Raw genomic sequence first — 18557 nt, 5'->3', positions numbered from 1 at the left:
CTCCCTGACTGTGGAGGTCAGACAGAAGCCGTATGTTGATGTAGTGTCTCTTTAAAACTTGTGCCATAACAAATTTCATACCGGTGTTTTGAGACCGAGTAACTTCCACAATCACACAAACTACCTTCCTGCGTCAGAAGGGGTGACTGCCGTGGCTAACCCAAGCACCTCTGTCTCCACTGTCAGTGTAATTGTGTAGAATACTAAATAAATAAATCAGCAGCTGGATTTGCCTAGAGGATTTCAGCTATCTAAAGCATCAGTAGTTTTTGGTGTGAGTTTCTCTGAATCAGAGCAACAGCTTCTTCATAGAGCTGCTATTTCAGAGCATGTATTGCAGAGGAAGCAGAGATCCCAGTTTCTCTACTGAAATGCTGCATTGTGAACAAGTAGTGGAACAAGTCGCATCATTGACAACATTTCAGTAAAAACATGTTGTGATGATCAAGTATAAAACAGTATGCTTCTGGTCTTCAAATAATTGTTATGGCCAAGCTGCACATAAAAAATAACAAGTGGTCGTTATGCCTAATAGTGAAACCGTTTATTTCTTCCAGCATTATTTTATGTGATTTTGAATATATTTATGACACTGGGTTATGTGCTGACATCTGAACACATCCATCTTGATCCTGAAACAATGACACACACACACACACACACAGTACAGCTCCAGGTGCTACATGTACTTTTCTTTTTGTCTGAAGTGGCACCCTCCTGCTCACATGTACCGTACATAACCAACAGCTCATCAACAGATTGTACCTTAGACTTACTGATATATCCTAAAACTGCTGAATGTGAACTGTATAGAACATTTAAAACCTACGATTTCAGACTTGCTACAAAAGTGTCAAAAGCCATTTCAGTCAATAAATACACCACACAAATGAATCAACACAAAATAAAGTAGGTCAGAGAATCTGTTATAGAATAACTTTAGCATATGCATCCGTTATTAAACCAGCCGGCTGCCATTCACACTGAACCACAGCGTACAAGAGGGCGTTTAACAACCACACAAGTTCAAGAACTTCAACTTCCCGAGTTCATAAACAAACATTACCAACTGCATATGTTATTTAATCAATATGAGAGACAATTATGCAGGAGATGAGGGTGCTATTATACACTGAAGCTCAGACATAGCTAATCACTGGAGATGACAGCAAGTTTCAATCAGCACCACCTGCTCCTCACTCATTGCTCTTGAAAACAACTGTGCTATGGTAAATTTTGTTTTTGTAAACTCTTCACCTTATGTGTGAGTCAGACACCTGATTCATTCACAACCACAAACCGGCTCAGTGTGCTGTACATAAGAAGTTCTAACACTGAAACTTGTCAGAGTTTTTTTAGGTGGCTTCTAATCACACTAACTTATCTAAGCTTTTTCCTCTTGAGCCTAATCATCAACGCGGTCCTGCGGAAAACAGGAGGAGGATCCAGAGCCTGAATGTTATTGTTGTGTTATTGCAAGGGGACTACATTAAGTTGATGATTTCCACAACACAAATACACAACAGCTCACCTGTCTGGGCCTGGGCATATGCAAAGCATACACAAACAATCACCAGGTACTGAATTTACAGGAAGTAGTCTGCAACATCTAATGTCAACAGCTTCCCACAAAGCATCCTGACACTTCTTTATATGTTTATATTAAGACTGAAGGAAAGAAAACGGCACTCTACAAGCTTTTCATACATGCAGCAAAGACACTTTTTTAGACCATCTTTATTTTCTCTGGAACAACAACTCAGTCACAGCAGCAGCTACAAAAGCAGGTTGATATTAGCCACTTTCAACAGGCGGTCAAAGGTTGTGGAGATGATCAAATATACATACAGCTTCTAATTTCTCCACACCCACTCTGCATTAAAGTGGATTATTCATGCAGCAAGATAGGTGGTGAGGAAGAGAATAAACATGATTAAGATGAGAGATGCAAAGGAGAAAACTGGAGGGACAACATGAATGAAACGCGAGTGAGTGAAGGGAGCGGCAACATGAGCGAGAACGTCGTCGCATGCGGCTCGGTGCCAGCATTAAATATTTCAATCACAGATTGAGCCGCGATGAAAATGCTTCTGATCCAGACTCCAAAGGACTTTTACAAAACAAGCATTTCTTTGAGTTGGCTGCAGCACAGTGGGATCCACCAAGGGAGGATGTCAAAAAAATGCTCTGAAGAAGAAAAAGGAACTTTTCTTACCAAGTGGGTTCCCTCCAGGCAAGTTGTCTTCATGATGTTGTAGAAAGTTCATTTTTCATCTTCAGCAGTTTTGTTCTCATTCAAAGAGAAAAGATGCCATGGGTTTTGCATGCATACCGAGTGGTGGGAACATGCTAACTTAAAGGCCTTAATTTAATCAGAGCAGCAGAGTTTTCTAGTTTGAGAAAAAAGGGGAAGTATTTGGATTTTGCTGTTCATTTTCTGGTGCTAAATATTGAATCTGCATGTATTTATATTTACTACGGAGTCACAGTGGGGTTTTGCAGCAAAGAAACAGAAGAAATGTGGCACTGCAGGAATTTGCGCATTTGTTCTCATGCAAAATGTATTTTAAGGCATTCATTGAGGAGAGCATGGGATTTTATACAAATACCCTCAGCGCCTGATTTATCACCACTGTGACAGAGAGAACTGTCTCCAGATGCAGCCCTGCACTTCAGTCCCTTATGTTTTCATACTGATGGTGGCAGCCCTAGTGTTTCAGTACCTTGTCAGAAGAGCTAGGAAGAACCTAAAGACATATTCTCGAATATAGGATCATTTGCTTTCTTGCCAAGAGTTAAAGTAAATCTGATGTCTGAAAGCTAAATATAAAGCTAGAGCTAGCATCCAATTAGATTCGTTTAGCATAAAGCCTGGAAACAGGGAAACAACCAACCTGGTTTTGTTCAAACCTACCAGCATCTCTAAAGCTCACTAACTTCCTGCCAAGACTCCATCATGTCACTGCCAAGAAATCCTTACAACATATAACCTCCTTTGTACAGATTAAATAAATGAGATACAGTGTAATGTGTTAAGCAGCAAGCTTTACTGGTGCTGGAAGGTGGATTATTTATTACCTCTGGACAGAGCCAAAGGTAATCTAGTGTTTATGCTAATCGCCTCCTGGCTCTAACTGGTTATTCAGCACACACACATGAAAGTGGTATCGATCTTCTGTAACTCTCAATAAAAAAAAGCAAATAAGTGTACTTCAAAAAATGTCTAACTTCTCTTTAAACACTGCTGAAAACAATTTCAAATATAATGTGATTCGTTTCAGAATCGACAATGAAGATTAAAGGATAAATCATCAGGGTTGAAAACGCTTTCACCTGAAGGCAGAGATGTTTCACTGAAGCATTTTAGCTTTTAGAGTGGACACAAGCTGCCTGTCAGTACTTAGGCTATTCAGTCATTTCAGTCATTGCAGTCACATAGCCACCTATGTAATGCAATTGTAAAGCTCAGAAAGGACTGTTTGCATTTGTATAAATGTTAACACAGAATGATGCAAAATGGGAATGTGGAGAGAAGAAAATACTGGAATTCAACTGTCATGCTATAAACAAACAGTGGATCAAATTAATCTCCAAACCCATAAATCGAAGCTAATATCATCATCATAAATCAGCCAAAAACAAAAATTATATTTATCTCAACCACATTCGCAAGCCTTGAGTACACTCCATGCACAATCTACTCAGATCCATGAACTGATTGCAGCAGCTCAGATGAATCATTCATCAGTGGTGGCTGTCCAAAATCTGTTCACTTTGCACAGATATGACTTTGACAGAAAGTGTTCTGTTTACTTCTGTCTCACTTTATAATAGATGTGTCAAATTCATCCATTATTTTTTGCTATAAGTGATAAGTGCATTTACACCTGGATTTCATTCGTTCTTCAGCTCACAAATTAAAATTTGATTACCCTTGATGCATGTTAGTGTCAAAGGAGAACATGAATTACTTGCAAATGACTCATCTCCTCTGTGTGTTACTGCAGAATACGCTGCTCAGCAGACAAACCATTTCACGTCTTCATCAGTATTCAGAGTCTGATGTGGTACAGCTGGTTGGACAGCCAGGTGAAGCCTGGGTACTGCACCAGGAGAAGGAAAAAGAAATGAGAAAGCAGCAAAGCGAAGGCCTTTAGAGAGCTCTTCTCATCCTCAGCACAGGCATTAGACCGACAGAAAAGAGCCTTGTGGAGTGAAGATGAGAATGTTATCAGGAATTGGTTAGGATAAGAAGCTCCGCAGCGTCCCTCCTCACCCGCTCTGCCCCGGTATTCCCGTGCTGCTACCGTCCACTGTTGCCAAAAAAATGTCATTACTAGCTTAATGCTGATGCAAAACATGGAGTTCAACATCTAATTCGACACAGTGTTGATTCTTTTCAGGTGTATTTTGCATGCTGAAATTCTGTCAGCATCTTAAAGGTTTAACTGGGTGAAGAGTTAAAAAAGGACGGCAGAGCAACAATGCTTTTGACACTGAATAGTATCAAAAAGTAGCCAGTCAACTCACTTTGTCACAGGTGGACTCTGAATCACATACTGAACCAAACTAGAACTACAGCCTCTTGGTTATCCGCCTCCGCCAACCAATCAAGTTGCAGCCTACGTGCATGTGTGTCCAGATTCACATAATATACTGTTATGTAGTGCAGACTGAAGGAATTTAATAAAAGTGCCATAGTAGTGAGTCCTAAAACCAAGAACTGAGTCAGCATTTTTGCACTTACGGTTGCCTTGCCCTGAAGTCTATATGTTTTTTGAAATAAGGTCGGTGGTTAACACAAGGCCAGTACAGTTTCATGGTTTGTTCTGTGACATAAAATATGGCAGTAAACACCCCACTCGTGATTTTTAATGCTTTTACATGTCTTTAAAAAAGGTGGTTACTAACAAGTGGCTAAATGAGACTACAGAGGCTGTCTGGGGTATTAACTGTCATTACGCTGAGCATGGAGACTAATCACTAGCCTGCCTTTATAGCTTCGTTATGTTTAAACTTGCACCTGATCACTAGCTAGATCAAGTCACTCTAAAAAGAAAGGATTTTGTAGAAAAAGTAAGCACTAGAAATCAAATTACAAGACAGAAGTAGGACCATGGTATAGTTCATTTATAGTCTAACAACAGCTTTTTACTTCTGTCAATCATATTTGGGCTTCAAAAATCATAACAGCAGAGTTCACTGGTGAAGATTATCTTGCTGAACAAAATGTTTAAGCTGGGCTGTTGCTGGTGCAGAGGCATCAAAAGGGCCAACAACTGGTTGACAGCTAAAATTCTGACCAAAAGAGGTAAAAACAAACACCAAGGATACTGATTTCCCAGGAACAATGCATTGTAATGTCAGCTCAGCTTTGCTACCGAAGTCAAAGATCTTCTACAAGGACTCATTGCAGCTTTCATCCCAGTCCTCAAATCTGTTTTTACACACCTTGAGTTTTACTGCTCCACTGGCTTCACACACAGAGAAAATACACACCTGCCCCCATTCACCTGCAACTCTCTGCTTAAGCCTCCAGGTCTTTGAAGCAGCAGACAGCACTGCTTCCCAGCACACAGAGCGCAGCATTAGGTTGTTTATAAAGCAGGGCTGTTATCATATAGCACATTAACAAGCTAAACAGTCAGACAGTCAAACAAACACACAATACACAAGGATAGAGCGACACAGATTTGCAGGTTTGCTAGTAGCACTTACTCAGGAAAGAACTGTGCAAATGAAAACTCTCCAACGTGCATGGATGATTGTCTACATAAAATTCAAAACATCCATATCCGAATCTCTGCAGCTAATCAAGAAAGAAAAATAAAACTCAAAATAAAGACGAGACCTCACTCAAAACAGATCACTCCCACATGTTGGGAGCCTCCATAAAAAACCTGACATGAAGAATGATTATTCTGTGTTGTGTGGCATCCTTGGGGGCCTTAAAAGGCATTCACAACGGAATTTATTATCATTTTTATTATAGGAGTCTGGTGAGCAGAATAAATTGGAATGTCTTTCTCTGTGTGGCTCTTTCTTTCTGCCATTTCATAGCACTCCGAACATGAAGAAGCTCTGGATGCGGTAATTTGTCAGGCTGTTGTGACTTTGACCTTTGTGGCCCTTGTACTGTCGACATGTTATCTCGCTGATCAAAGAACAGAAGCTCATCTGTCTGTACTCACTGAAAATTAGGCTGCATAAAACCAGAAGGGTTACTATTAAGATATTAGTTTTCAAACATTATCTTCCTTGTTCCTGCCATCACACAACTTAGTTCTAATCATAATTTAGGCCACTACACAGTTTGGTTGCTGCTCTGCAGTGAAATCTAAACCACTAAGACCAAAAATCACTCAAAATCTCATGTTCAGCCAAGCTTCCGGTTCTACAGATGACTGTGTTGGTTATTAGATGGATTGCCAAAACATTTGGACTGGAAATCCATGATAAACAGAGCATGATGTCTAATAAGTCTGGTGATCCCCTGACTTTTCATCTAGCACCACCATTTGGTCAAATTTTTATTCCTGCCATAGTTCTTTCTTTTTTAATAAGGTTCTGTATCTCATTACAGTATAACAAGGTCGTTTTCTGGTTCTAAGTTGAGGGGGGAGGACAGGGTGTGTAGCAGCCTACATCATGCTCATCAGTAATATCATGAACTCACGACTCATTATTAATACTGTGCGCAGGATGATGAAATTTAGGTAGGCTACTTAACAGACTTTAATAAAAGCACAATATACATACAAACACAATGTAAAATCTAGAAAATGTCCAGAACATAACTTCTAAACTAATTAAAACTAAATTTAAGATCCAAGATTCCAAAATAAATCTACAAACACAACTATAATTTCTAATCACCTGTCTAAACCACAAGTTGTCGCTTACTTAGACTTAGAATTTAGGCCTGTTAGTTTCATAATTTATTTTTCACTGTGAAAAGTTGCTATGGGAGGTAGTAGTTGAGGCCGCTCATCATGGGCCACAGGCCTGGGGAAAAAAGTCACTACTTTAGCAGACACTAAAACATTCAACAACATATTGATTGACAACTGTGTGCACCCACCCCCTGATGTTGGCCTTCTCTGATTGGTTAGCGGGACGAGCCTTGTTCCAAAGCTTTTAGAAGGGAATATCTCTGGCACTGCTGCCAGGCTGTTTGATGAGTCTGAGTCACCCCTTAAAAAAAATCCTCAAAAAAAAAAAAATTTTGGGGGGTTTTTTTTTAAAAAAAAAAAAAAAAAAAAAAGTTACATACTGTAGCTGTAATGAATGTTATTCAAATACCAACAGCAGCACTGCCTCATCAGTTCGGAGCAATTACGGACCAGTTTAAAACGAGGGACACATCCGTAATTTAGGGGAAATGAGAAGTTTAGTAAATCACACAGCAAAAGTCAAACACAAAAGTGAGAAAGCAGTTTTTCACAGTCATCCATTCAAGTTGATCATGAGATGAGATGCGTCACAATCTGTCAGGCTTGCTTCGCACTGGTTAAGCAGAGCAACACGCTGCAGTGTCAGGAAAACCAGAAAACCTTTAGAGAAGCATTAAAAGCAGTTTGTCTGAATATGTTTAGTTGGTTTTGACATTTTCCACCTGGCATCACAAACACAACAGAGATGATGTCAGCTGTCGAAAGTAATACAGATCAAAATGACCTGCTACATTCCAGCAGATTTATTCAAAAGGTTGGGTCAGCGTCTGCTGCAGATCATTTGTGGTTCTTATTAAAGCCACTGACGAATCTCCAATTTTCTGATGCTGCCAGTTCAAATTAGATATGGACACTTCCAAGTTAAAGCAACAAAACTGCATCACGCTGCTTCTTCTAAGTATCATGTATCAAATATCACAGTGTATTAACTTTTGAATCATAATGCCAACAGCTTTACTGTAGAGAAAGGGAATCTTTTGATCAATTATAATATAAAAACTGGGTCAAGGTGAAAAGTTACTTTGCTGTAAATACATAAAATGCTCATGTCTGACATGAGAAGACAACACTAACAGGGGAAAGGACAACAGAGACAGATGCTCCAACAATTTCATCATCATCACCGTGGGTGGGACGTCATGTAGGCTGGCTGTCGCAGAGCACCGATCAGCTCTGATTAATAGCCCCTTCAGTCAAACCAATGACATCATTGCTACTGAAGCACACTTGTAAGCCTCCACCTCCTATCCAAAGTGCATTGCAACGACTGTGAGAGGAGGCATGGCAATCAGTGGGATTGCTGCAGGTATCCTGCATACAGCTGCTGCTGTAATTAAAAACCACCCCCCTTTCAACCAAGTGCACAGGCACTTAACATCAAACTGTCCTTCTGTGATTCAAAACACACTCTTAACTTCAAACGCTCCTTCTGTACTTTGTGATGCATATTCCCGACTGGAACGCCGGTTCACAACTCCAGCACGTATCATCACAGCAAAAACAAACATGTCAAAGCAAGGCAACAACCGGCATAACATCATGTCACCCCCCCTCTGTCCCCGACATCTGCTCGCCGCACCCTGGACCATTTAGCCCTCACACCACCGGGCAGCATGCTAAAGTGAGTTTCTGCTGTGTTATCATCAGCGTGGGCACTCATGCAGTAAATGACTAGCCGGGCCTCTGCTAATACAGCACCGGTTCTTACGCTGGCTGGGAGGCAGGCGGGCAGGCGACGGAGCTGAGACCAGATATGATCACTCCCAAGACAGTGGTGGGAGGCAGATGGGGAGACGAGAGGAAGAAAAAAGATGTTAAAAAGAGAGTGTGTGTGTGTGTGTGTGTGTGTTTGTGTGTTTGTGTATACTCGTTTAGAAGTGGTATATTCTAACAATACACATCCAGTGTCACACCCACACACGTAATCCCGTGTGGTTGCAGTGTGGTAAGATGCATCTTGCGGACACTTTGAGTACCAGGTACAGAAATAGCCTGGAGGTGTGTGTGTGTTGTGTGGACGAACGTGTCCAAATTCATGTCTGCAAATTGAAAAACACCCAGTGGCAAGAGAGGAGGTGAATCTCCAGATGCATTGATTAGAGGTTTCCCCACTCCCTCTCCAACTCTCTCCTCAGACTCATAGCTGCTCTGTCTTTACTTAATCCAGTCTCAGAGACGGACGCCTCACTCCATTACGGAGCTTCAAGGGGACTGAACAAGCACGAATATTAGATCCGTACCCCTCCCACTGAGTTCCTTCAAATTTTGCAAGCAATGCTTCAGTCATCTGAAGGGTTGAAAATCCCCCTGTACAGTACCTTAGAGAGTTTGCGTCTGATCCTTTTTGAGATGATCTAAAGTACTCACCTATCTGACTGTTTTATGGAACACAGTCTATATTTGGAAGCCTCACAATACAGGACTTGTATTTATTAGGGCTGTCAAAGTTAACACGATGATAACGCCTAATACAGCATCCGTTAAAAAAAACAAAAGGAAAAAACTGAAAAATGTAAAAGATGTAAAAGCAAATGATTTTTATTAATCAAAAAAAGTTAAAAATATAAAACAGACAGGCTCCCCGGGCAATAGCCAGAGCGCATACATCTTCATGATCTCAACAAAAAAATCTAAACATGCATTATTAATGTAGACAAGAAACATAGAACCAATAATTACAGTAATAAGGAAAATGAGTAATATTGCACAAAATAAAGTCATGTTGCAAGTGATGATATAATCTCTGCCAAAGGGAAGAACATTTAGTTATTATTATAATATATCAACACTACTGTAAATATACATTTATGAGTGCAGTAGTTGAGTTACCAGGTGTATCCGAGGTGCAAAACACATTTCACCTTTTTCACCACATATTCAACAGTCAAATATCTAATCTGTGGCTAAAAACACAAAATTTGGATTATACACCTATGAAGAGGTGCCATTATTAAAAATAAACAAACACCATCTTAGTAGCAAACAGAATAAATAGGAGCTTGTTAAAACATCTTTATTTAGATTTCTAATTTATTCCTTTTTTAACAGTTTGACACTGAGGACAACTAAAAATGTCAATATTTGAGTTATCAAATATTGCCACAAAATGGCAATAACGCAAACCAACGCTATGTTCTGGTTGCCCGAGAGCCAAAAGATGCATCAGATGGGATTCTACACGAGGCTGGAGTGCTTTCCCTCTGCGCTTTTCCATATTTATCTCTGGGAAAGGCGGACATGATGACGCCCAGCAGGCTCTGGCATTTAGCGAGATGATTAAAATGTTCATTAACACTGATCCATCCAGGTGATGAAATCTTTCACGCACCCCTGCTGCGCCCACATGGAAGTGCCTGTTAAATATGACACTTCAGACACACTCGCACAACACTCGGGCGTTGACCACCTGGCCCCACCTGTGACAATATGGGGTGTCACCTCTCTCGTGCCAGGTAAATAAGCACTGTCTGCTGAATTCAAAGTTATATATATATATATGTACACAAACCGACCACCCTCTGCTGAATAAATAAAAGTCCCTCACACCTTTGAGCTGGTAAACATGTCCAATCTGTTGGATGAAGCCCTGAGAGGCTAAACAATGTGAGCTGCTGCCCAGCTTCTCTCGTTATGATCTGAGGCTGTGGCTAAGCGTGTGGGCACAATTAAGCTCAATTTACATAGAGAATGACTCATCATTTGCTCTTTTACAGTCGCCCTACTGGGACGTAAATAACTTTATAACATGAACCACTTACACACCATTAACAACAATTTCATACCCACCTACAGCCGCTAATGCACAGTTTAATTTAGGCCTCTCTCTCTCTCTCTCTCTCTCTCACACACACACACACACACACGTGTCCCTACACACTGTGTCTCACCTACACTCAAGGGGACACGGGACTCAAAAAGACAATTAACACAAATGCAGCATATGAACATGTATACATATGCACAAAACACATACAGTACCTACACACATTTGTTTAACAATGAGCCTCCTCGCGCCACCATGACCTGCTGTTCTCACGTTAACCCCCAGACACACTCAGCTACTGGTCAGTTAAGTAATGAAAGTCCACCTCCATGTCAACACCAATGCACACACACACCATACAGTAAGACAACCCCAGAAAAAACATAACTACACACATCCCAAGTTTTTATTAATATGTGAGCATACCTTCACACTTTTATACATACACGGGGCTGGGTTGTCCACATAAACACAAACACACCCTCTCCTACGCAGAGCTGACAGCTTGCAAGCAGGATTCCTGACCTCCCCAAGTCCCTGCAAGGGTAAAGCGGAGCACGCTGAGGGACAACACGCAGATCCATGTACGTTATGAACAAGTTACACACTCCTATTAGGGCAGGCAGCAATGACAAATGCCTCTCATTCACTCATTAGGCCACTGGCTGTCGGAGAAGCAGGAGAGAGATCGAGGCACCACGAGGGACGCTTACTGGGTTTTAAACGGCCATGTAATCCATTTCCTTATCGGAGATGAATAAGCTGCTGTCCGCGGCAGGTTTATTTATGGACGAATTAAACGCATACGCTGTGACAGGAAAAAGGCAGAATGAATCAAAGCACTGCTCTGCAGTTGTTCGTGCTCTAATCTTGGTGAAGAAAACACAAGTGAGAGGGGAAAACATGAACACAAAGATTGAGTGTATTTACACTAAGTACATCACCCAAACAGGGGAAAGGTCTGAAGAAATAGAAATACAGATAGTATACAGGGCTTACAAGGGCAGCCCTCTCAGGTTACTTAAAACATAAGGTCATAAAGTAAAGTTTAAAAAAGTTTTTAAAAAAAAAGGGGAATGAGAATGGTTGAAACAAATAAAACTAATCCTCTCGTTCGCAATTTACCTTTCTTTTCCTAAGGTCACACCCCTCCCATTTTTGCCATTTCCACAAAAAAAATAGCCTTAATGGAAAGGACTGATGGACTGTGTAGATAAAATCAGGAGGCAATAAAAATATCACAGAGTTCCTGGCAAGAAAATGGAAGCAAAGGAATTCCATCTTGCCAGACTATCTGGCTTCTGACCTTTTATTGATCTCTTCGAAAGTCCTCGGCATGCCCAGCCAGCACTTGACAGGTTAATAACTCCTGATCCCCACCCCACCACTGGCAGGCCAATCTTTTATAGAACACCGCAGGCCAGATTCCGCTTACCGCATGCAGTAATCAGCCATCTCACTGGGAGGAGGTGAACCCCGTTTTCCCAGGTTCAGTGACTGTGCACCTTGGGGAATCAATCTCCCGGGTAATGGAGTTACAGTACTGTAGTCAAACTCCAGCCGGTGAACCTTCTCCTGGGAAAACTAAATGCTTGGAAACACCATCACCTGAGAGACAAAGAGCTGCCACTGAGGCCAGAACGGTACAGGTTCTCTGAGAGAGCTAATGTCTTTTTTATCCCATTCCTAATCATGTATCATTGTACCAACTGACTTTAGACAACAGCTCTCCATCAATAGTGCCACTGTCCTTAACCCTCACAGTTCTTCACAAACTCACCTCACTTATGTCAATGGACCTTGACTACTTTCTTTGTCCCAGTGACTTGCTGTGTCCAGAGCCTGAGAAAAGAGCCGCCACGTTCACATGAACATGCACTGTTTAATTGTGCAGACATCTGACGCTCCAATACAAATAGAATATGTAGTCAAAGTAAGACATATGTCAATTAGAGAAGTGAATATGGTAAATTTGCTGCTTCTTTGGAGTTAACATGCATCAATACACTGCCAGCATGTGGGATTTGACATACAGTAACAATAGGTGGGGGTGGCAGCTCATGCTCCACTGAAAACAGACAATCTTTGCTTTGCAATGCAGCATTTTCAGTGGGTAGCCCTGCTACTGAGCCAGACACAACCAACTTCAGCTCACTCCATACAAGGTAAATATAATGCATCTCAGTTCAACAGTAATATTTGTGGTAACAGCAACCACAAACAAAAGGGCTTATCTCAGGCTACATCATAAACAGGACCAAGCCGGGTAGTGTATGAAGGGTAAGGGCCAGTTTTGGAGCACACCATTTTGGGGGTGTTTTTTCTTATCTGATTCGAGGGTCTAAGGACAGACGGTTCTGAATGCTGCACACACTGTAAAGCCTCTTGAGGCAAATCTGTGATTTGTAAAAGATGATTTGACAAGTGGTACCATTAAAATGATATTTGAATGGGGTCTGTTTAACAGGATCAAGCAGGGTCACACTGTTGCTATGATCTGTGTGTCAGTACAGTATAGCTAAGTGGATCCAAGCACACTGGTTCTCAGCTCTGACCGTGCTTATAATCATCATCTGTGCTCTGTTTAGGACTATTTGAATCAGGTCTACTTATCCTTAAGCCTGCTTGAATCCAGCATGGTTGTACACCAGCCCCTTTTGTTTTGGGTCTCTGTGTTTTTCGAGAACCCAGTTCATGCAGGTCGGATTTATTGTGGAGCAAAATGATGAAACTGGGTGCAAACATACAGCATCTGGTCTAAAGGCTTCAGTCTGGGTTGTGTAACATTTACAAAGATCTTAAAAGCAAAGCACAAACTAACTTACACTATCAGAGTCAGACTGCACTATAGAGCGTTTATGTGGAGTTTATTGCAAGTCACTGACCTCCTAGCAACTGTACAAGTAAGAGAACTACTGCAGGTGTGCAGAGGATTTACATAATTCATAGTAATTTAAAAATCATTTAGCGTTTTTCAAGGCCACTGATTTATTTTGTGGAAAAAATGCTTTCAGTCTTATTACATTTACGCAAACCTTCAAGGATCCTCAAGACCCAGGGGAACAGTGTAAAACTGGGCTAGTGCGTGTTATAAGTCCATGTGCTGCTCAGTGACTCTCCCTGGAGATTTCTCTTCATCTGACTCTGCCTTACAGTAAACAGGACTATCACAGTTACACTACAAGTCCTCTGGGGCCTGACTAATGGCTTTTCCTAATGACATATGCATATATTCCAAATGCACACACACATTTTAAATGTATGACTCACATTTACACAAAGTGGAGCTATGATAGTGTGACATGTAAAGCATATGTTCATCCTGCCTTCTGCTTCAGCGACTTAACACAGATTTTCACATTGGATTCATGCACGTAACATGATTTGTAATCACACTGTGTAAACGCGCAGCAGTACAAACATACTATTCTCTCATATGCAAGTAAAAGTAGAGAGGAGAAATCCTCCAAACAAACAGAGATTGACAGCATCAAGCAGGAAACAATAATTATCAGCCTTCTGTAACAGTGGGAAGGGAGAGCAGTCTTTAGTGGGGTGTCAGTGGGGCTGACAGTGCCCGAGGAGCCTTCGAGGGATCACGTCTGCAACGCTATCATTAGACCCGTGGTTTTCAAACTCTCTGTGCCCAAGGCACACCAAGGGGCAAGCCAAAATCTCAAGGCACACCTGTATCCATGTAAACAGAAAATAGCCTCTATGCCAGATTATCAGCCTTGCCACTCTATAAACCTTTATTTTGATTTATTTATGACAAATAAAATGAGTGAGAGACAAGCATCAAGATGTAATCACTCCTAACAGACCAAACTAAGAACAGAGATGCACTGAGAATCAACAGAGTGTTCACTGAGCTGAAAATGAAAATGTTTTAAATGTAACAAATTTGAATCAGCATTAAACCATTTGCTACTGTAAATATTGTTTGTTTACCTATAAGCCAGTGAGACATGTGCCTGTCAGTGCTGGCAGATTTTTTTACATCCTTGATGATATTGAAAAGAGCACATCTGGACTGAGCATGACACCTGCAATTTTTTTATTTTTTTTATTTTTTTGCAAGCAGGGAGGTAGAGTCCCACAAACGGTTTTGCTGCCTCTGGTGCAGATCCTGCGCTCTTAGGTCAATGTAGAAGGGCTGTTTGGTTTCCAAGTGGCTCTTCAGCTCACTTGGCACCACGGACGCTAGCATTAGAACTTCTCCTGACCTATGCGCTTGGGCTGAGGGCGGTTGACATCCACAGTCAAGCTGAAACCATAAGACAGGTAGCTTTCAAGACACCGTCTACCGACAGGTCTTTTTCTCTTTTCTTGAGGTGGTTCTTTTAGGCCGTAGGCTTTGCCTCTGAACTCGGAAACAAGTACGTACAAAGTAGCAATATAGTAAATTAAAAATTCTTTCTGAACTTTTTCTGTGGTCGTATACAATACTAATTTGGCACAAAATCCCATGGCACACCTGGACTTGCCTCGCAGTCCACCATTTGGGAACTGCACACTGATCACAGGGAAGCCTGCTGATAGCACATGAAGAGAAAGAGTGCTTGGGCATCAGTTCATCCTCTTTTTTTATCCCATTTTTCTCCCCCTAAACTGTTCACATATTATTCCTCCTCCTCTGCTCTAAACGCACACACACACGTCAGCACACTCTGGCAGTCAGCATCAAAGTATGATGGAACGAGGCACATCATCAGCAGGAGAAGACAGAGGTGAGGGAGGATGAAATCGTTTAGACGCCGCTGTGGTGAGGGAATTACTACGCCTGTTGGGATAAGGGGAGAGGGGATGGAATGAGAGGGAAATGCAAAGAGGGGGAGGCGGGGTGAAAAAGGAAAGTGAAAGGGTGCAAATGATGGGAGGATGAAAGGTCAGTTTGAGCGAAGTAGAGCGGGTTTGATAAGAGTACAAAGTCGGGCCGGCTATTTCCTGATAATACGTGTGTTTTCATGTGTGAGGGAATCAGCACGTCTCCCTCCAATCATCTCCAGGCCTCAGTGCTGATCCCCACCGTGCTCTGTGGTGTCAGGTAGCCATGTGTAACAGGATGAACACGGCAACTGCCAGGAACCAAGAGATGTGAAGTGTGAAACGTGGAGCCGCTGTGAGGTTTAAACAAGACGCCGTTGTAGGCCAAAGTCGGGCATGTCTGTGCTTGGATAACATGTGGGAGGTTGTCAAAACTTCTACTGGAACTCTTCTAAATAACTACATCTTTTTCATAATATCTTGTAGTCACCGGGTAAAACACGGACTACAGTATTTGGAGGTTGGTTTCAGCATGATAAAAGGACATTTTAGTCTGGATCTTACTTTATTAGTTTCAGCCATTATTCTAATCATTATTAATAACACAGTACTCATCGAGTTAATTGCTGAGTTCTGAGAACAAAGCCTCAAGCAGAGCTGTCAGATAATCATACAGATTTTAAATAAACGCCCACATCTGTCAAACCTCTTTGGAAGAGAAAACAAAGGTGCTGTTTTTCAGAAACAAGCAGTGTACAAGACTACAACTTGAAATTCAGAAATTACATTAAAAGTATTAATCCTATTAACACTCACTCACATCGACATTTAAGTAGCTGGCTTGTTTTCTGTCTGTTTGCTGTCTCACCAAAGAGGCTTGATATCAGCGCTCAGGCTGGGTTACCGTTCAGTCAGTAAATACCTGCTCATCATAGGCTGATCTATTTTTAAATAGCACTGTCTAAGATGTGGTGGGTTCCTTTGAATTGTGAATGAATAATAATATAGCAAATTAAAATGCAATTAAAAATAAATTACAATAACTCATTTCTTTTCTACCAATAGTGAGATGCAAGCATTATGTTGCATTATTCCAAGGACTTCAGCCACAAAAATATACAGTATTTGTCCTATAGTCATTGCAGAAAATAAATAAATAAAACACCCATAACTTTATATTACAAAGTTCTTTGTGTCTCTTTACCTCTCTGTCTCACAAAAACTTACAAACACATAAACCCTTCAGGGCGTCACAGATAACAGCTCTCCTCTCTATCCCCCCAGAATGCAATTAGCCATTATGTGGCCCTCTATAATCTGCCATGTTCATTTTATTTGCCTTTGATACAGCAGGGGCTTATCTCGCCAGTCTTTACACAGAGCACCGCTTACATCCCCCCAGCAACGGGAAAACAAAGTCAAAGTTATCAAATCTACCCCAAAAAACCGAGTCAGAGAGAGAGACGGGCCGATGGGGGAAAAAGGCCGACTCTATTTGACAGGGCTATACACTATAAAAAGGGAGGTTAGTCATCTGAGCCCCTGAGAAATGCATCCAAACTGATCTGGAATGTGGAAGAAACTGATGATGACCTTATTTCTCTGTGTGTGCATCTGTGAGCATTTCTGTTTGAGAGCAAAATAGATGTACTGGGACACAGATATGAAATCTAATTTCAGGCCATAATGATGCACACACACCTGCTGTGTGTGTGTGTGTGTGCGCGTGTGTGAGTGAGAGAGAGAGAGTGTGTGTGTGCTTTACCGTCATTGCCTTGGCTGCCCTCTCTCTTCAGCATCTGCACCGCCCCCACATACTTCTTCAACTGGACCTTCAGGACCTCATTCTCTCTGCAAAAACAGACACACAGACACAGCTTATAACACACACACACTTATAAAACACCAACACTAAGGAGGCCATCACTACAATGCACTGTAAAAACAAACAAACAAGAGACGACCCGAGGAAACACATTAACGACAAGACATCCTTTCCTCAGATCCTTCATCTGAAGCATCCAGCCACCAAATGATTTACGCGTGTTCATAAGCAGGTGCACAAGGCGCAAACACTTTGGCACCTACACAGAAACTCTCAGCACTGCACCACATGCTACAGATTAAAGACAATGTTTTCAAAATTTAAATTAAAACGCTGTACACCAAGTTTTAAAACATGTAAATGGTTGATTATATCATGTATGAGAATTATTTGGTCACGATAATGGTCAATGTAAATGGTCAATCGTGGCTCTACACAGGCATTTAAATTGCTCCTGTCTCCCTCCAGGTAAATCTGATGTCATAATAGCTATCCACTGTGGTACCAGCGTGACTGTCTTTTAAAGGGAATATGAGATGGCATTTTGATTGGCTTATTGCGTGTTACGCCCAAAACACATCCTTGGGTTAATTAGGAGAGTAAGTCCAACCCTTTTAAAACAATCACCTGATGCAGATAAACCTTCTGTCCCATCAAAATAGCAAAATTGGTCTGGACATGCTCTGTATGCACCTTGATTGTTGCGCCTGTAAAGATATGCTTTAGAACATCAAAACAGGGCCCTTAAAGTCTGAATAATGTAAGCTACAGTATATGGACAATGATTTGCATATTATTAATTGAGATAGATTGTGTTTGTTCATAACTTAGATGAGGGTCTCAATATATTTTATGATGCATGTATACATGAACAGAATAAAAGTACTTTTTCTTGTCTAACTATTAAAAGGTGGGGCATCATATACTCAAAGGAAAACAGGATTTCAGTGGTCAGCATCTCAGACATGCATTTTAACAGCACATTTATGTGTAACCCAGCCTTATCAGATAAAAGCCTGGGTAGAAGGTGCAGGTTAATGCCATGTGTAAATAGGGTCAGAGGTACAGTCCAGATAAGCTACAGTCCTGCGGTGCACATCAGCACTGCTCAGTGCAGTGGTGGTTTGTGTATGTGCCCAAGTTGGACTGAGGCTGAAGACACCGACACAAAGACAGTGATAAAGAAAAAAGCCAGAGGCAGGCTCTTTACAAGCCGTAAGTGGTTGAACATCACTGACTTTGGGGAGGA

General features: G+C 41.3%; 1 protein-coding gene across 1 annotated transcript in view; it reads right to left on the bottom strand.

Annotated features, from left to right (window-relative positions):
- Positions 1-18557, bottom strand: part of snx29 (sorting nexin 29) — a 126685-nt gene that overhangs the window by 83646 nt on the left and 24482 nt on the right. The window contains exon 14 of the mRNA XM_020620398.1: positions 17249-17334. Within this exon, the coding sequence (XP_020476054.1) occupies positions 17249-17334 (86 nt within the window). The remainder of the gene's footprint in view (positions 1-17248; positions 17335-18557) is intronic.

This window comes from Monopterus albus, unplaced genomic scaffold (assembly GCF_001952655.1).
Source record: "Monopterus albus unplaced genomic scaffold, M_albus_1.0 scaffold236.1, whole genome shotgun sequence".
Taxonomy (NCBI): domain Eukaryota; kingdom Metazoa; phylum Chordata; class Actinopteri; order Synbranchiformes; family Synbranchidae; genus Monopterus; species Monopterus albus.
The sequence above is the reverse complement of the archived record's forward strand: the minus strand, read 5'-3'. Positions and strand labels throughout refer to the sequence as shown.